General features: G+C 39.1%; 1 protein-coding gene across 5 annotated transcripts in view; it reads left to right on the top strand.

Annotated features, from left to right (window-relative positions):
• The window catches only part of LOC105686895 (5-hydroxytryptamine receptor 1), a 59,811-nt gene that overhangs the window by 8,780 nt on the left and 29,615 nt on the right, over positions 1-21,416 (top strand). For 2 of the 5 annotated variants that reach the window (XM_048653258.1, XM_048653254.1), the window contains exons 2-5: positions 17,393-19,042; positions 19,229-19,535; positions 19,682-19,977; positions 20,750-20,993. In XM_048653258.1, the coding sequence (XP_048509215.1) occupies positions 19,410-19,535; positions 19,682-19,977; positions 20,750-20,993 (666 nt within the window). In that variant the 5' untranslated portion in view covers positions 17,393-19,042; positions 19,229-19,409. Of the gene's footprint in view, positions 1-13,888; positions 14,024-17,392; positions 19,043-19,228; positions 19,536-19,681; positions 19,978-20,749; positions 20,994-21,416 lie in introns of those variants that run through there. The other 3 variants (XM_048653256.1, XM_012402130.3, XM_048653255.1) reach the window with 3 other exon arrangements.

Below are 21,416 nucleotides of genomic sequence, written 5' to 3' on the forward strand. Positions count from 1 at the left end.
AGGAAAGATTATTTCGATGAAATATTATGGGCGCTGGGCGTAAGAACTTTGCCCATATCCAGAGTTACTCGCATGAATTTCCACATTGGTTCAATCAATGGAATAAAAAAGGAAACGACGCGAAAATTCTCCAAACTGTTGCATCAATTCCCGTGCGATATTTCATTTAATTTGAATGTTGGAGTGATTCGGTTTGCACGCCTACTTTGCTGCACCCTGGAATTGATATTTTACGCTATTTTTCAAACTCGCCTTAGGCTGCGGTGGTATTGCATACTCAACGTGTACTCCAGGTACAGTACTTCATATGTTCGAAACATGAACTGAAAAATGGATAGCAAAAAGAAAGACTCGCTTTCAGCTTAGAAATGGAGTTCTCAACATATTTTTCTAACGTTCGAGCTTCGAGTGATCGAAAATCTGATCAGAACGAAGGTGAAGAGCTTTCGAGAGTCGAGTGTATCCGGTTGCATAAATATAGCTACAAAAATATCTGGGGGTACAATACATAGGGCGTGTGGTACATAACATTTTTGCATACGTAGGAATGCACGCGGAGAATATTTTTAGGTTTTCATTCCAGGAATGAAATATTATCGTTATCGTATACGTGCAGGTGTGTGAAATAGTCGAAGCAAACTCCGATGAGAATGAAAAAAGTCGAGTCGATGAAAAAGGGGGGAGAAAACTGTCGCTTCTGAGCCGGAATTTTACAAATATCGCACACGCGTACATGTACGTGTGAATATTTGAAAATATTTATTACGTAACTACCGCGCATACGCCTGAAATATATTTGAAATTTAAATATTGATGTGATACGCACACGTACGCGGAGCTATACCTGTACATTCGGTTTTTCAACGTCATAAATAATGAATAAGCCGAAAGCCGCCGCGGTCCGCACGGTGTGCAGCACGCTCGAACAACTAGAGTCTGCTGATACATCAAAGTCTATCGGCCTCGTGATAATCGTTCCAAGTCCCGACGAATATCAACCACAAAATGGTGGAATTTAACACAACCTGTAAGACGTTAAAGATCGTTATACATATGGACGGACCAGGTACGGCTAGCCGAATAATCGAAGGATGAATAATCTCCACTGTCTGCAGACGGCCAGAAATATAACACACCTGAATAATTTTCTCTCGGAAGATGAAAAAAAAAAATTTACTTCTACTCGAAGGGGGTCTTGGAATCGAGGAATTCAAAATGGCCATTCTTTTCTATCGGCTAGAAATTTGAGAAAAGTGATGCGAAACGCTTTCAGAGATAGTGTCTGAGAACTAGGAGCTTGCTTGGTCCAAAAATGGTGTGAAATTTTTACAACTCGTCATCTGTCGTATCGAATCCCAGGAATTTTGTCTTCTATGCCCAATTACCTGCCGTCACCTGACCCAACTCGACGAGACAATGGGGGAGACTGTTTTTCACATACAAAAAACTGCTTTCGCTTCATCGATTATTCGTCTGAATAATTTTCATCGACTCCAGTCACGAGAGGAAACGATTTGCAGAGGTCAAACATGTTTGGTAATAATACTTGAACGATTAATTTAATTTTTCATCTGGGCAGTCACGTACGTCCATATTGTTCGTACTGGATGAGCCGTCACATGTGGCAGTTGGTTGGCGCCCTGTAGAGTAACTGCAACCAACTGCAACGAGAAACGGATGCATTAATAATTGCCCGTAATTATATTTTGCTTTCAAACGAGATGAACATCATCTAGCTGTACAGGATTACCGTACATGTTCCGATATGGGATGACGTGTGCTGTATAGGTCACGTTACTTTAGCTTCGGTTGGTTACCAAACCGAAAAGAACCGGAATTATCAGATAACGGAATCGATTTTTTCATCTTTAGAAATTGTCGGTTGTATTAAATGACTTCGATGAAGCCCTAGATTGAAAACCGAGGATTTCTCATCGTTGGTGTCGAAATTGATTTGAAAATGTTGGAAAAAGGGATAATTGAAAATCGATCTTGAGATCAAAATCGCAAAGTTAATCGTTCGGAAAACCTTATTTAAATCATCTGCTGATCGTGGAGTAGTCGTACGCGATAAAGATACAGGCATCGACATTTTACGTAAACGTTTGTGAAATTGACTACGCGTTGCTGATAAATTAATGGTCATTTCTGGAATTTTGTGAATTCCGAGTAACCTCGTAAATAGTAAATAATCGAGCTAATTTCTTATCCCAATTGTTTAAAACATGAAAAAATAATATATTCTGATGTGAGATCGAAGAGGGCAGTATTTGTTGGGCATGTGGAGGAGTACGCATACTCCTACACATCGATTCACCTGGGTATACGCGTACATCTTCGTACATTACGATTACTCAACACTCGGATATGAGCAGCTGGTCAAATCGGAGAGTAATTGCGGGGAAAATACGCCCAAATAAAACAAGTGCCGAATAAGGGGTGGGTGATCGATGAACGAAATAACGTATATTATATAACATGAATAATTGGAATGTTCATATGCGTTCCGATTTACGCCTCTGAAAAATAAGCATCTCCCATTCGGATGAGATAAACGTATTCACGTGAATGTCTGCGGTTACGAATTTCAAATAAACTTGTATACATAATTTACATGTATAGGCATATACCTCGGTATATACTATATATCACTTGTATTTATTTGTATCCATAGGCAGATGCGATTAATTATTCGTAAATTAACATTGACAAAGACAAACTGAAAAATATAGTGTAGGTCATATAAAACTTTTTATTAATTATTCATCAAGCAATTGCAGTTACATGGTACATACGTATACACGTGTGAAAAAAAGTAAGGATCTACGCACGTTTTCAACATCTTAAAACTCGATATAATAATCAACTTTTCGAAAGACGCGTGTGATTTTAAAAAGCAAAAGAAAAGAGGATATTCCCTCTTTTTTTTTTGTAATTAGTCCAAAAGTTTCAGAATACGTAAAGACTCGTCTTTCGAGCGCGAAAAAATAGTCATTGACCTTAATTATATTGTCATCTGTTCAGTGTTGTATAACGTAAACCACGAAGAAAGATAAAAGAGGGAAAAAATATGTCCGTTGACGCGGTTCGACATTACTTATGATCCTTATCGCAGATAGATTGTATAAATTGATCTTTTTTTTCTCTGGAAGTTGGAAACGCCCGCTTAATTACCTTATTGTTAGTCCTGACTTTTTTTGTTAGTAGATCGACCGAAGAATTACGGATCTGAGGAGAAAAAGTATCGGTTTGCTTCAATATTATTGATTTATCAACCCGAATTGAAAAAGGAAAAAGAAACCAAGAAATTGCCTGTCCGCAATCATTTGTCAATTCAACAACTAGATTAGGGTTGAAATTTTTCGATTAATAAACGCTTCTTGCGTCAAAACAAGATCAAGTAAGTTTAAAAAAAAGTAACTAGTGAAATTGAAGTTATAGCTTGAGTTGCGCGGGAGTGAATGATTCGATTAGAATATCACTTCGTTAATCAGAGATGAGAGTCAATTGGCAATTATTTAATATTAATATTTCTCTTCATGGTTTGACCCCAGATACGTTTCTATACATCGCATAATGTGATTTTTTTTTGAAGATCGTACGTATACCGATTTATTGTTAGCCAAGATTGTTGTACAGCAGGGAGGGTCAATTTCTAAAAAGAAATGACCTTACGACAAGTACGACTGGTTTAAGTCTCGTCACGACGCGACGGGACGTACCCAACACCCTATTACGGTACAACGCGCCGTGTGTCTCGCCGCATCTGACTTTTCTTCGACAATTTTATCCTTTGATTGGACAACTTTTTTGATGGGTACGTACAACTTTACAGATTATAGAGGGTGGGTACTGGTACCGTAAGCTCACGGGTTCAATCCGCATTCGACAAATTATAAATGGCGTCTGTTTTTAAGAAGATATTTCGGTGGTGGAGGAAAGTTAACATTTTTAACATTTTCCCTTTCCTTTTCATGGTAACTTGAAGGACGATTAATAATGACAGTGTGACGGTCAAGTGTTAGAAGGAAAAATTAATAATCAATTGTGCAATTCAATTATTGATCACTTGTGTGAAAACAGAAATTTTCATTCGACATTTTTTGAAGAATATGGTGAAATATGACAAAACTTTTCCATTATATTCCTATACTTACGTACTTGGAATTTCTATTTCTACTTTGGCCAGACTAATGGAAGCGAAAACAAAAACTAGAACGAAAAAGAATCGATAACAATAATAAATCAACAGATAAATGAAGACACGAAAGTGAATGAAACGAAAAATCTGCTGCCGAGTGTACGACGTGTCAAAGCGAACAAACTAATCGTTAAATCGACGACGTCTGTAATCACGACGACGTGATGATTTAAATAAGTGGTCAATTTTATTTTCGTTACGACCTCCGGTGAGCTTGTATTATTGCAGATATAACAGCTGCGGATGGACGTCAAGGCTGAAAAACTGTACCGAATTCTAACTACATATACATATAGCTGACGTGAAATTTCTCGCAGCATTCCTCGTTTGCGTTCGATAATTCAGCTGTTCCGTATTTGTTATTTACACGTAATAATAGGGTTTTGGTTTTCAATGCGTAGCTTCTTTCAAGTCTACGGTGCAGTTTATGTCGGTATTCAGGACTTATCATTAACATCCTCAATACGTTGGTATTCATATTTTATCTTTGCCTGCAAAATTAGATGAAAATATTTAATATTCGTTGGGTTGTACGAATGAGATATTTCCCGCTTCTTTCACCGAGAGAGGTATTATTTTTCTTTTTTTTTTGCCAGAAATAGGAAATTGAAAAAAGCGAACGAGAAAACGTCACGTGAACTTCGGTGTAGCGAGACAGTTAATTGTCGATTTATCGAGTAATTTCATTTATTATACACACATGTATCGATCAACTAAAACTGATTGCGAGTTCCACTTTTTTATGTATCGCTCTTCGGTCGCCATTAGACCATTATACATATAGGTGGAGTAATTTAATCGTGTTAAACTCGGATCGATGGAATTCTTAGAACCTCATGCGCATGAATCAAGCGTAGGCTGACGAGTATTTCGATTAAAATAGTCGAATGAAAATTGATTTGAAATATTGAAAAATTGATGTAACTGCAGTATGGGTTTCTGAAGATACGAAAAAACTCGACGATAATGGAAAATAAATTAAAGAAATGAACAAATAAGAATCAATTGGAACATAATTGAGTTTCGAAATTGACCATGCCTTGTTATCACTATAATGGGGGACGAGCGGGCTAACACTTTTTCGAAAATCAGTCTTCGAAAAATAAATCTACGCTTTTTCGCCGTGTTTGAATGAAGTTTTTCGTGAATTTTCTTTTTCTCTTTCCGTTGGAATGAATTAATCCGTTCATTGTTCGTTAATCGATTTTTGTTTTCTCACCCCATACGGAAAGCCACCAAATAAATCGAAACCTTTCGTTCTTTTGTTTCACATGTACTTTGTGTTGGTATCAATTCACGCCGACCACCGCTACAGCTGTTGACGGATCGAACCTTTTTCATTTCCAACAGACACCGCGGCATTTTTCCAAACAAATGCCGAAGACCACGTTTCAGATCAAAACCTGGTGTTTTGATCGGAGTGCAGGTTTCGTACCCATCGCGATTCCCTGTAGTCTCGTGTGGGTTTTTATGATGGAAACGGAATAATGAAAATTGATCATCCTACCGGGTGGGAATTTGACGGCATCTAATGCGAAAATGTGGCGCCGTGGGTGCGCGTAGAAGACAACGAATTGAACGGAAGAATTGAAAATGGGATGACGAAAAAATCAACCAGCTATACGAACGTCATCCGCACTATCGATAGGTGATGATATATTCAGCTTAATGAAATTGAGCGGCAGGTGCAGGAAAAGATGCGTTACAATTATAGTTTAGTAGGAGTTGCTTCAAGGATGTTCGGATTCTGAATCGGATCTTTGATTGCTGCAAACGAAATTAACTGACTCACGTCATCGCGGATGCATAGACTTGGCATTCGATCGGAATGGTGGCAAGCGAGACATCGACTGCTTCTTCCTTTTTTTTTTTCAATATTGTCGGTGATCAAATCGCTTAGAATTTTTTTTCATCTGGTCGAATATGTCATTTTTTTATGTTTAAATTTTAATTTGGATTATCACATTTCCACAATTATTCGGCGTTGTCGTCTCTGAATTTTATTTGGAGACGATTCCAAAGAGTCCCCGGCGAAGAGAAAATAAAATATGGGAGTATAAATTCAGAAGAAAACAAAAGAATGGAAGATTCTTTCTACCCTTGAAAATTCTATCCTAAAATCGGTGATTTATTCCGACAGTTTTACCTAAAAGGTTGGAATTTGTCGTTTTTATTTCCTATAACACCACGACGAGTTCGAATCGGCGAGTTTTTGAAATCTAAATACGATCTGAAAAAGTAATATTTTATCAGGTAATAAAACGTTTCGTTTTTACTCTGGTTCTCGGTCCATAAATCCTTCATATTTAGAAAATATTTATTTATTTCCAGTAAATCATATGGTATCGCGTATAATAATTCCAAATTGGAAATTCCAGGTCTTGGATAAAGATATCAGGAACAATTCAGAGATTGCATTTATGCGAACCCTTTGAGGAAGAAAGGAATTTCTTTACGAAGAAAAAAAGACCAACATTCCTCTCACATATGTCTCACCTACCCAGAATCTTATTATTATCGTTATTATTACTACCTTAGAATGTCGTAGTATGAGACCGAATGAAGAAGCCATCGTAGATGTACAAGAACGGTGTTATTTCATTTTAATAAATTTCACATCTCGGATCAATGAGTATTTATTATTCAAGAGATAAAGCGGAATGATATGTACGAATATTTCAAAATTCTGTACTGGCGCGAAGTTAATGACGTCAAACTCTATCCGCTCAAAGCGATGAAATTATTTGAAGCTCGTAACCCTCGTAAATGAATTACCCTCCGGAGTTTATGCGTATTTTTTCGAATAAAATTCACTCGACTCTGGATATCACCGAGGTCACTCGTTCGTACGATGGTTGGAACATTTTTTTTTTTTTTTTTTTTTTTCGTATGAATCAAATATCCGGGCAGTTTTTTGGCTTTTTTTGTTTCACGTAACTTTTTAAACGTTCATGGAATGTAATACGGCGAAAGAAAAAGAATTGCTAGAATCTAGAAGATGCGTGTTCTGTAGATAATATAAGTAAGAATTTTCTGAAATTCATTCCTACGTATAAATTCCAACTGCCAGACCCCATCGGGTTCTATGCTATATAGGAAGTAAACCTTGTACTCTAATCGTTTTAAGGACTTCGTTTGGCCATAAAACTTTGTCTTTGGATTTCTGTAGAACGGAAGAAAGTTTATCTATAGAAAGACTCTTACTACTTCAAGTACTACACCGTCCATCTTCTCAATAATCCTAAAGATCGCTCTTAACTCCCAAACTTCTGAAAGCTCAGTCGAACCGAACTGCGAACGATCGATTCGTTCAAAAATACACAAGGCGTTGATTCATTTTTTTCATCTCACTAGGAGTTTTCATTTTCGTCTCATCTTCTTCCGTTTACAATAATAATTTTGTTAGGTTCTTAAAAAAAGCTCGCACATATCACGTCCGGTGGAGATGAAAAATTTTCATCAAATTTAACTTATTTCCTCTTTTACTTTCACCACGTAGTGGCCTATAACCCAGGATAACACAATCCAGTCAAGCTGTAACCGAATCTAATTTAATCAAACCCAAGTTCGACCCAACCATAAAGAGAGAAAAAGGAAGAAAGAAATCAGTTGAATATCATGAAAAGGAGGATTCCCATGAGTTTTCCCCTTGTTATATAATATTCCTGTCAATCGTTCAGGGAAAATCCAGGGTGTCTCATATCGATCGGGAGTAGGTATGTGGGGTGAGTTTCGCTCGAAGGGTCAGCCACCAAGCATCAGGTTTGAGTTTACCGGATTGGATGGCCTCGGCCCATGCTAAAAAGTTCAGGAAATTTTTCCTCCCCTTCCCTCTTTTTTTTCGTTCTCTTCTCTTTTACATCGTCATGGATATAATTGTCGAACATGTACAGCGCGACGTGGAGCGTAAAGGCTTTGATATATGGTGGAAAGTAGGGCTCGGAAGAGAAATGAAAAAGAATCAGAATTAAATAAAACAAATAAAATCGAGCAGCCCGTGTCCTAGCCTTGATAACAACCGGGCATCCGAACCGCTCGGCAACAACAATCGATTCGACACGGTTACAGGCTCGGAATTTTTTTGCTGATTCGAAAGCAGATTCGGCAGCGGATCAGCCTTCACTGGTGACACTTGAAAACAGGACGCCTACGCCAATGGCTACGCTGACTCCCAGCGCAGCTCGGGTTCGCTCGTAGCCCGAAAAATTCGAATATTCCGACGCATGCGTTGATCGCGACCACTTTCAACAGAATCTCACGGTATAATACGATACGCGCACACTGTTGACTGCGAATATGAGACATCGTAGTGCAGAATGAAGAAAATGATATCCAAGATGGATTATCGGAATAGGAGAGAAGATCTCGAGTAAAATGAACTCCTTGAGAAAAGAGAAGAAGAAAAAGGAATGAGAACCTAATGTTGCGTGCCCAAAATACACAATATGTATTTATACGATATGGCACAGCTGCCATCCATTAGCTAATCGATTCGGTAATACACTGGTGAATATAGTTATGTAAACTGCTCGTGAATAATATTTCAAGTGTATTTCGGTAAAAAAATTATAACAGGGAAATTCGTTGGTCGTCGATCTTCTATATATCGATAGTACGGAGAGTAAAGTGTTGAATAAAATGGTACTGTCACACCACATCGTTGATGAATGAATGTCGTTTGATGAAAAAAAAAAAAAATATATAGAGAAAAAAGATTCTTCGGAATAGATCGATAACTGAACCGTACACGTAAAACTCGGAAGAAACATTTTACCGCACGTATGAAAACGAGAAAAAAAAAGAAAGAAAACTCACGGCAAAATGTCAATGCTTATCAGAAGGACGTCGATCAAATACGGCGACATTAATTATAATGCGGATATGAAAATTCACGCGTCTAGTCAAATTTATCGACCGATTTTACTAGCTATATGCCTTGTTCGACATCGTGTTCATATCTACCCTGCAAATTGCGAATTATCCTTCGCAATATTGTACCAATATCGGTAGGTGTACTGCACCAACACGTGCGTTCACGAATCTCCAATGAACTGTCAACACCCGATGTAATCGTTGCTAAATCAGACCACATCGTGTGCCTGATGATTCGCTGCAGATCAATTTGTTCAACAATAAGATCCAACGTCGTTGCACTATCTTACTTGATCGGTGGGTTCTTTTTCTCAACTTATTACCGAAACTTCTAGTAATTCCACGAAATAAGACGTCAGTGAATAGAAAAATTGCTCCTTAAATCCGGCGGTGACGCTGTCTTCGAAGACTAATATACATGCATACATAGATCCATATGTACGTGATGCGGATATACACATATAATCGAAGGATAAAATATCGAATGAACCAGCCGGAAAGAAAAAACGAAACTTTCAGAAAGAATATTTCCTGCGCCGACCGCGACCTATAAGTAATTTGCATATAAGACTGATTCGATCGGCATCCGTATGTATATGTGATACGTCGTAAAATATCCCACCTACCGCAAATGCGCGTAACGTAAAGTAAAATCGATTACAACCGTGCCTGACGTGATGTGAAGAGATGAAGTACATTCGATAATGCTAACCATAAAACCACCCCACATTTACACCCACACACGTGTATAATGAATAATACCGACAATAATAACAATCAACATTATGGTAACAACAACACTAATAATGATAATGATAATGAAGAAATAAAATGTCCGTTCATAATCACACAAACGGAATTCACTCGCGATTCATGAATGTCTGAATAGGTATGCAGTTGTGGAATAAATTTATTTTGCCTTTTTCGCGAGCGATCAAAGTACGGAATATTATATATGTATGTACCGTGTATGCCTGGATTCGAAACCTGTAAAACATGGAACGTATCGAATGATTTTTTTACTCTCGCTGGATTTGTTTTTTCATTTTTTCCCCCGTCAATTTTTGTCACTCTTTTCTCTTCCGTTTTACCTGCCATATATAGAAGTGAAGGGGGTGGTGTACCGAAAGTGTGTAATGTTGACCGAGAAAAAAAATTCTAATCCTTGTTTTATTTCTACATTGAATTTTTTTTGCTTCTTACTTCTGTACGAAAAGAAAGTTGAGAAACTTGTTTTTTTTTTCTCCCCTTATAACAGCACAATAAAGCTTTGGCTTAACTTTGTTTTTTTCTTCCTATTATTTGCATCGAGAGTAGTGGTGGATATGCAGCCGGCTATAAGGGTCGGAAGTAGGTAAAGGTTAGGATAATAAATCGCAGGAATATCCGAAAAAAAGAAAAGGAAGAAGGCTTTGAGAGCCCCATCTTTCTAAAGATAACGTAACTTCCGTGCATCGTAGTTTCCTGGGAAAAAAAATTACTATAATTTTTATTATCCGAGCTAGTCTCCCCGTAGTCCATCCTCCCCATTCAAACGGCCATTTGACAACGTACGAAAATATAAATAGCACACGTATGGCGTAGTCATTTCATACTTGTGTCCGTATTATCGTGAAAAAAAAAAAAAAATAAACAAATAAATGGAGGCGAGTTTATTGTCGCAGTCCATCGGCAAAAGTAGGCCCATCAATTTGATGGAATATAAATTGAACGTTAGCTAATTATTTCGATACACATGTCTGAACAAATTGAATGAGTACCTTCACTACGTCGGCGTATTTATTAGATGGGTATATGAAAAACCTTTACTGCAAAACAACGATACGATCATCACGGGTATAATAATTCTATGACGTTTGATATCTCCGCGAGGTGGTAAAAATCTTGCGGCATACCTTTTTTCGGTTTCATTTCCCCTTTACAGGCCTTGAACTTCTTCGGTCTCTCGCCGCACAGGTCGGCGCATTCGCGTTACAATAATACGTAGAGATCGCGAGATTGTTTTTGGTAGTAAAAACTTTTTTCATACAATCAACTACGATATTCAAATTTTACGTGTGTGTACTCACTCAATGGATAATTATACGAGTACAAAAATTAACAAAGGCAATTTTGCTTGTGTACATATATTCAGCCAACTTGAAATTTTTTAGATTTAACGTCATGCCAGGGTGGATCGGGGTGAATCGGAAAATTTTCGTTGCTTGTGTTTCTGTCCATTTGTCCTATGTATTCAATTATTCATGTATTACGATCACTTTACAGCGCCGCCGCTCGCTGGGTATTATAGCGCCAAAAGCTCTGCAGCTGAAATGCAATGTTCCGAGTAAACTTGGAATGGAATCCAGTTGTAGCGTAGAGTGCTTTCCTCGGTATGGACAAATTTGCGGTGCAATTCAAGCTCCGACACAATTATCCTCCAACTTTAGAAATTATTCATTCACAAAGTCGGATCGTCAGAAACAGTGTTACCTTTTTATGGAGGACACCTAGGAAGTTAACAACATTTAACTGGCCCTGGGACTGTGATCGCAGAGCAGGGGAGTAGAGGTTGTCAATCCGCTGCTTTGTATGAGGTACGCGGCATGTCGATCTTCGCTTTTATGAAATACCCTCACCCATCCAACGAATCGGTAAAACAAAAAATCACAAGGTCTGAGAAATCGAAATTTCACCAGAGAACCCTCAAGGCGGTGACTTTCGCCTCGTTTTACCAACAAAAAAAATAAAGTTATTATCCGGGCGAATGTATAGACGATTCAACGTAGCGGCCATAAAGCACACATCACCGCATCAAACGGTGAAAATCTTTACTATAGAATAAATGTTCGCGTATATAAAAAGATAAGCACATAATCTACGCTGAATTGAGGGATGGTAAATCGACCTTGAAAATATTCAATAGAAATCTCACGACAATCGGATCAGGAGGCTTTTCAGCGCGAGGTGGTAGTGAGAATTTGGAGAAAAAGGAAAATCTCTCGTCTCGATCAACGTTATGAATTTAATTTTCAACGATATAACCGATATAAAGCGTACCTGCAGTTTTCTATTTCACAACCTTTTCTCGCACGCGCCGCCTTAAGGAGTTTTTGAAAATTGAATTTCAATTCTTACGCAGGCGATAAGGATACCCGAAAATGAAATTGAATATTTTTACCGGTTAATCCAAGCCAACGCGGTCGAATAATAAATAATACGATCTTCGCCTCGAGCTTTTTATTTAGATTTACGTTCATCTTTCGTAAAGGTATACGTACACTTTTCAACGACGATCGCGTCGACGCGACTTCTCGCTTTTATGAGCTTTTCAATTTATCGCGCCACGAGTCAACGGTCACAAAAATCGAGGGACCACCACATCACACCACCCCGAAGCTGTTGCAGCGGGATGGAAACGCTTCGTTCCCTTTTTCATCTCCCTCGTGTCGCTTAATATCTTCCCATTTTCCGGTGCACGTTGGCATTTGTCAGAGAAAGAGACGCATGAGATAAAACAACGAAATAGAAAGATTAATATACATCGCCATTTTCGTATTATAATCTCGTCGTATCGGGCGAGCGTCAGTTCGTATTATGTACGACTCGAGTCACTTTTCATTTTTCTTGGGGAGGAGTCGACAAAAACAAAACCGAGAAACTTAATTGACAATCGATGAGAAACTCGATTGAAAATATTACTAGGGTAAAAATAAAATTTGAAAGAAAAATAAAAACGCCCGCAGCTGATAAAATTCAAACCTGGGCACCTGCGGATTATTATACGCGCGTGTTATTACATGCAGTTCAGCTTTAAGATACCGTTGGATACTTGAATCTATTTTAAGAAAAGTTTAGAATTATGGCGTGAAACTTTTTCGTTCAATGTCATTCCTACGTACAACGTGTAGTTAAATTGCCAACAAAAATGCACGGCATACCGAGGAAGAATCGCTCAGGAGTTGAAATTACCTAACAATAATATAATTACGGTACGTTTATTAGCACAGAATCAAGAACAAAGAACAAATGAAAACCGAATGAATAACGAACAAATTATGAATAAAGAAATATTAATACGCGGCGGTTGTTACAATTAACTTGCGCGAATAAACTTTCATTTTAAAATTATCACGCAAATTATCTAATTTTTCCAATTGTCTTATTTATAATTATCGTCCCGCGTAATCGTGCAATGAAATAATACGTCATCTCTCGATACGGTGACTTCGATCTCCCAATTTATTATTACAATTATTACTTGGGTTTTTTTTATTCTACTTGTGGTTTTTTACGCTCATCGAGACTCAACGGTGATGACGGATAACGATCGTCTTTTACTTGTATTAATATCTGATTTCTGTACAAACGAGATCGTAATCGATTCGAGTGTAAATCGAGTCGCGAACTAAAATGATTATTATCCGTCATCGAATGCCGACGAAATGTTCTCCGCAACGCGGTGCCAGAATTGCAATCCGCCGATGGCTGTGGATGAAAAAATCTTTTCTGGTTCCTTTGTTTTCTTTTCTGTTTCGTCGGTTACTGAACAAAGTTAATTAGCAGAAATTACCGCGGCAGATGTCGAGCGTAAATGTATACGAGTATAACCCGGACGAAATACGTCATTGAGACGAGAAAAACACCCGTTTGAACCTCAGGCGAGGTAAACGTTAATATTGTTACAGCTTTTCAATTCTGCACGTGCTGATCAACGTACGTACCTTACGTGCGTCGTACGTACCTACCTTGAAACATATGCGTGTAAAAATAGGCGTACGCGTACGCCTATCCGAATGGATTTCGATTTACAAGACGCGCGACGTTGTTGGGTGCAGGTATATTAGTATTACGGTATCATGACACGAAACGCGAGTGCTAACCGAGAGTTACATTTTAAATGTCGCACGTAACTTGACGTACCGATACGATTGTGATTGACAATGTGGCCCGTCGTGAAATTATTCAAAGGTAAAAACCGAGGTAGAAACTCGATAATAGTGCGGCTGCAGCGATGTAGATTCGTCTACCCCTTGCAAATGAATTCTCTAAATTTTTTAATATCGCAACAAACGGGGAATAAAACCCCTGTAGGAATGAAGCCCAAAACTTGGAGAAAATTTTTTGCAAAACTGCGAGAAATATAACTATTATTTCCATGATAAAACTGACACACCTATCGCGTTTTTATTTACGTTGAAAAACGTGTCGTGCAAAGTATTGCCAATGGTGTTCGTTCGTACGACGGACGAACGATAAGGGTCGATCGGAGTTTGCAGAGGGATAAGTTTTTAAATATCATGAGCAGCTAGCGAAAGAATAAGCAGCGACCCTTTAACCTGATGGTGAGGAATAAAGCGCTCGCCGTGAATCAATATCTCAACATCCCTCCGCCATCATCACCCCCCAACAGGTGCAGTAAGAATCCACACAAGTTTGGCCGAACTCGGTCCGGCTATCGCGAAAAAAAAGATAAAGAAAAAGGAAAGAAGGGCAACGATAAAGATAACGGAGATGATAACGCGCCCGATCGCTATTACGCTTGATACGATTCTTCATCCGAGGATGAATCGAGAAATAAGGGCCAAGGAAAGAATAAAGAAAAATGCCATTACGGTACAAAAAATTCTTATCGACGTTGCGTCGAAAAATAAAGGATACCATCTTTGTCTGGGATTCCGCGTATACGTATTATCGTGAAAGTATGCAAACTTGAAATATGCCAACTTGAATTAAACAGGATCACGAGTTCCTTTTTGTTCCGTTTTCTTTGTTTTTATTTTATTCTACCACGTCATACAGTTATTCTTTTTGTCGGTTTTTTCTTCTTTTTTCAATCTTCGGGTTGAATAGAGCCGGGATACTTCGGCACGAGAGCTTTCGAATGCCCTGGAGCAACCGATAACAAACATTATATACTCGTTTGGCGAAAACGTGATAAAAGAAACGAGTTTTCGCGTTGTTTTCAGTTTCTTTCTATTTCGTTGCGTTTTCTTTTTATTTATTTTTTCATTTTTCATCCGTTTATTGTTATTCGGTTTGACCAGGATTCGTTGGCAGAATCGTCGATGAAAAGGGTTTCATTATTTGAATTTGAATTCCGGGTACAAGCGAGTTTTTAGAAAAATTATAACAGGCAGTAGTTGTATCATTAAATGAATCGATGGAGTTTTTCCCTCGGCCCTCATGATTCGGCGGTTACCGGTTGCATCGGGAATCCGATGACCTCATATATAGTTTAATAATCGCGCGGTAGACGCTGTACAGGGTGAACTCACTGTACCGTAATATGCAGGATTTTGGGACGAGGAGCACGGGGGTTGGAGTTGCCTCGCATATTGCGTTCATCCGTAATTTGATATTCCCTTATTGAAGCTTGAGTACAATGCATCGGTATTCGCTACGGATTCTACCATGTATGTAGGAATGTGCAGGAGATTTACGTCATGTGCACATGATATATAAAACTCACCCCGTTCAGATCTGGGAGGACAAACTTATACGACGTTCGTACGAATAGGTGAACCGTGATAAACGCGTGTATTTTTCGGACAAGCGATGCAAACGAATGTATTATACGTACCGTACATCAACCATCAGAAACGTTTTACATATTTTACAATTGTATCATCGAACCGTTTTCCGGAATATGTATTTATAATTTTTTTGATTCGCCCGCACCAGAAGAGAGGGGAACGGTTCCGTCTCGATCTTCTATCTTCAGTTTTCCTTCAAAATAGCAATCGATCGAAAGAATCGCGATTCATCTCACGACTCCGCTGGATCATGTGATCGGTGCGACACATCGGAATCATCGAGAATAAATGAAAGAAAAAATAAAAGAAGCACATCCGCCGTCGTTGACGAAAAAATGATGCTAAATTTGACCGCAGCTTTCCAGGGCTGTGGTATAAAGCAAAAAAGACGATGGTCACCCTAGCGTAGGCATACGAAAAAATTGCGGCGGTGTCGAGTTGTTTCTAACTGACTCTCGGACCAACTGCTAACCTTCGCGGTAATCTCTCTGTATGTTTACTCTCTTTCCGGAAAATCTGTGCTTGACGCGTGGGAAAAGGGGAGCGCCCTCCGGATCACAGCTGGGGGAATCGGGCAAAGCTCTCATCGTTTCAAACCATTGGTAGGATTTTTTTTCCATCTTTTTCGAGGATCCCGACTGTACTGCTCGAATGCTACCTGGTTCTTGTAAATTTATATCGCAGTGAGATGAAAACAAGGACAGAGCGAAATGTATTTCAGTAAAATGTAAGCTATCGACCGCGGAATCGATCTTATACCTCCGACGAAGGAGCAAAATTTAAGCTGCGATACGCTCGAAATGACGTTTTACTATACATGCGTACTGTATATCTACGTGCCCTTCAGTTGCACTTGCGACGCGATAATTAATTGCGCGGCAAGCCGACATTAATTACATTATATGTGAACGTTATTCACGTGCCTATAAATAATGAATACACACGTACATTTATAGGTATATGTCTAACGAATTGCAGCGCATCGTAGTTTTTTAATTGACGTCTTTAATGAAACTTATTCAGCCCACTGTTGGTTGTGTAATACAATTATGTGATTACACACGCGTATTTTTCTCCACTGCAGCTACCTTTTTCATCGTAACGGATAACGATGCCGTCTGCGGGCGGGTAAAAAACCATCGCATTCACTTTTGAATATTCGAACTTATGACCTCGTCCTACCTCGTTGATCAACCTTTTTATGCCGCATGCTCTATAATTTTGAGGAGAGAAACTTTTTCACCCACAGCGGGGAACTCGGTTTTTTTTCCATCGCTGTTTCAATGACAATTAATTATTGTCGGATGAAAACTAATGCAGCTGAACGAGCATTTATATGCTACATACGTATACATATGTAATAATTGAACGTAGGATAGACGTGAAATAGTTAGGGAGGGGATTATTTTTAATCACGAAAAAGCGAAACGTGCATATTAGAATAGAGGAGGAAAGAAAAAAATTATTTCATCGACGTGTGAGCGGGGGAAAATGTTGCCTTCTATTTTTCTCTTTTCAAAATTCAACATCAGCTGCGATAATGAATGAAAAAAGAAGCATTTTCAGTTGAGAAAATCAGCCATCAACAACCGGGATGCCTTTTTTTCTCATCTCGCGTTACGCAAAAAAATGGCTAATTTCGTTGAGAGCAGCGTACGATATACGATGTGGATGTAGGATAATTTGAATATTTTCGATATATATTTGGACTCGATTCCATATCTGGAAAAAAAAGGTCGCGTTAGAAAATTGAATCGAAAATAAGGTGAAAAGCCTAAAACAATATTTTCTCTGATATTTGCAGGGGTGTGCCGCTAGTACCACCAGAGTCTGAAACAACCGAGGACGAAGAGCGAAGACCGAAGGGCAACGGGGGCTTCGGGCGTCCGAGGACCGGGCTGTTTTTCCAAATTAAGTGCTCAAGTGCCTCTCATTCCCCCCGCTCTCTCCCTTCCCGCCTCTCTCCTTTACCACCCTTTCCCATTTCTTCTCCTCCTTCATCTTTTCCTTGCAATCTACTCTGGGAAATCATAATTCCATCTCTCGCGGATATTAACAGCACCCGGAAAATTTAATAAGTGGAACTCGTCATTAAAATATTCGTCGCGAAGGCCTTGTGCTTTATCTCCCTCTTTTTATTCTTCCTCTTCTTTTCTCCGTCATCATTTTCTCTTCATTTTCGTTCTCTTCCTCTTCATCTTCTACTCTTTCTTCGTCTATTTCCTTCGAGCTTTTTTTTCGGTTGTTATTATGAGTGAATTATCATTTTTTTCTTTCTTTCTCCCTACTTGCCATTTCTTACCACGAAATTCTAGTACGTCTACCCTGGAATCGGTTGTACGAGGCGGGGGTGAATAAAAATGAATCGTGAATTTCACAGTGCGAGAATAATTAAAAGCGATAAATTATTTTTAGACTCGTAGTGTATTTCGCAACGGTAATTGTATATATTATGTATTTAATGACCGATGAAAGAGTGAATAATAATCGTAATAAAGTAATACGAAAAATTTTCGGGATTGAATTTTCCATCGAAGTAGTTGACGCGATTAATCACTGTTTTTTCAATTATGTGAACCATGTACATGATATCATTGATGTGATAAACCTTGTTAAGCAATCGAATTTAGTTTCAAGTGAAATTAAAAAGTGAATGTGGCAATAAATGAATGAAACGACCTCTATGTATTTGCGAATTTCATAGGTGACGGTATTTTTATTGGAATTGTAGGTGAGGTGTCAATAGTGTCGGAGTGAAGATTTTCAGTTATTCATACCGTCTGAACGAATGCAGCGGCAACATAAATGAAATTGTTGAAGATCCTAAAATTTTCTTTCAAAGTGTTTCGAAATTGAAATTCATCACTTGACACGACGTGCGCGTACCGTACGTATAACATTTAGAAGTTGAACAAATGAAAAACGAATTCGACAAAGTCCGACCCGGCGAAAAAGTTTTTTTCTTCCGCGTCTACTTTTCCTTCGATCTTTCTCATTCGAGGAAAAATCGGGGGGATAAAATTCTTCGCGGGAGCTTTATACTCTCGTAAAAGGAGCCTTCCTATAAGAAATACATGGAGCCTGATACTCGGGAGAGTTGAAGAAGAGCATTGATGATGGAGAAGAATCTTAATTCTAGAAAGTTCTGGTTCTGCTCCTACACTGCAGTAACTGCGTGTGCACCTGGTACCGAATAAAAATATAAAAAGGACCCACGCCAACGGCATCCAACTGCAGCGCCCATTTCATCTCTCGGGAATAAGAGTAACCGGAGAAAAAGAAAGGAAAAATAAATACTCGGAAGAAATAAGAAATCGCTATAGCGGTTTCCTGAAAAGATTGAACGTCTCCTGCTGCAGCTGCTCGGAAAAACGCTTCCATCTGACTGAAAAAAAAAAAAAAAAAAACATTCAGAACAAAGGGCCCGGAAAATCTGAAGAAAAAGAAAAACCAGGTAAGTGAAGAAAAAACGGGTCGTTCCGTCGCGAAAACTATAGATTACACGAGAATCGCTTTGCTCGAGTTGAAGAGAAACCAAAATTAAATGAATACTCGATCCGAATCTAATTATGCGGTTGAACGATTGTTATTTTTTCTTCTTCATAAATGAAGATTAGCTATTTTTCTGTCCACGCAAAAGGATTCAACTGCGAAGGATAGGGACTGCAAGCGGCGAGAAGAGAAGCGGCAACTGTGCGCGGGGTAGTCTCGAGTCCTGACCTCTGACCTGACTCTGACCTATGACCTCTGAGATGGGCATAGCTTCCGTAATTTCACGATGCTCCTCGATCCAACGGGTGTCCGGGTAGGCAAAGGTTCGTATGGAGGGGCCCAGCGAAACGTACAACAGCACGTGGCATCCGCACTTGTCACCTATACCAACCGAAGTCCACGAACGTTATTTCAAGGGATTTCCCGGCAAAGATTCACCCTACACCCTCTTCCAGGTCGGTGACAATTTTCTTCTTCGTTCTCTTGCGGTTCGCTATAACTTGACCACCTCGTCTCCGGGTTACAAATTTCTCTTCGAATTTTTCCGATTCACGAAACGATCGTCAAAAAAGTAGGAAGAAAAAAACGTTCTCTGTTTCAGGCAATAGTGCTCGTCCTGGTTCTCGGAAGTATAATCGTCGGAACGGTGATAGGGAACATCCTGGTCTGCGTCGCGGTCTGTTTGGTGAAAAAATTGCGAAGACCTTGCAATTACCTTCTGGTCAGCTTGGCGGTCAGTGATATTTGCGTAGCCTTACTCGTGATGCCGATGGCATTGCTGTACGAAATACTGGGGACTTGGTCCTTCGGACCGATATTGTGCGACCTCTGGGTCAGCTTCGACGTGCTTAGCTGCGCTGCCAGTATATTGAACCTCTGCGTCATATCCGTTGACAGGTGAGATGCGGCGAAGCGCATTTACAAATTTAATCAACGTGGAATGTTTCCGGACTCACCCCCCCTGACGCGAGGCATTTTTCAAAAACTCTTTCAGACGTCACGCCGTTGAAAAATGTCCATGTTTCGGATTTCGCACTTCCTACTCTCTTTTCATTTTTTCGATCAATTACTTTTATACTTTATTTTTTTTTAATCTGCGGCACGTGGTTTCTCGAATTGTGTACCTATTCTAATTTCTGGGATCGGAAATGTTTACCGTGGATAAAGCCCCGAATTTCTATCGGAATTTCTAATTTTTGTCGGATGGCCCGAGGCAAACGCGGGATGGGTTACGAATCGAGAACGTGTTTCAAGCCTGACCTATTCCGGTTCGGTAAATATTGCCCGTTCGTTCGTTCGTTCGAACTGACACAAAAGGAAGGGACCATATACTTATGAGTACACACACGCGAAGGTAGAATGTGCAATCTCAGGAAATATTGTTCAATTAATTGAATAAATACCGGTTATGGAATGTCCATACTTGTACTCTGCTCAGATGTGACAATACGCGGAGAACAAAACGTGACCGGGTAATTGTGCAGCGCTTGATTAAATCGTGAGGAAATTGAAAATACTGACAAGTATTACCACATGCCGCAAGACTTACCGTCGTTACGTACTTTTTATTCGCTTTTCGATTCATTTCTCAACGAAACTCCGACGGATTCTTGATTTTTCGTCGATTACACGTGAATGATGATTTCTGTTTTTTTTTCGTTGTGCGCAGATACAACGCCATCACGAAACCGCTGGAATACGGCGTAAAAAGAACGCCGAGGCGGATGATATTGTGCGTTAGTCTCGTCTGGCTCGGAGCTGCCTGCATCAGTTTACCGCCCTTACTGATAATGGGCAACGAACATACTTACACAGAAAATGGACCGACGCATTGCACCGTTTGTCAAAATTTCTTCTACCAAATATACGCAACGCTAGCAAGTTTCTACATTCCACTGATCGTGATGATAGTCGTGAGTATTTTCTTTTCTTACATTTTTTTTGTTTTTTTTGTTGCATTTGAGACAAGAACAATGATATCAGACTATGAGCGGAAAGACGATAATCATTACTTACTGATTGTCAAAATTTAATCACAAACAAAAAAAAAAAAAAAAAAACAGACTTCGAAGCAAGGAAACTATATTCCTCTGTAATAAATTATATTCCACCAACGTCCTCGTGAGCTCGAGAAAATCCTTTGGGATATTATAATGGAGCCTTTTAAATCCCTTTGATCGTTTACTACGGCGTACGGGATATGGTTTATATGTATATACGTATACCGCCTAATCCTTTTTCCTTGAATTAATTTCTAGTTCCACTTTAACAATTTTCTATTCAAATTAACGATCTTCGGACTCTTCAGAGTCATGGAAAGGGAATAATTCCTACAG

The sequence above is a fragment of the Athalia rosae genome, chromosome 3, assembly GCF_917208135.1.
Source record: "Athalia rosae chromosome 3, iyAthRosa1.1, whole genome shotgun sequence".
NCBI lineage: Eukaryota > Metazoa > Arthropoda > Insecta > Hymenoptera > Athaliidae > Athalia > Athalia rosae.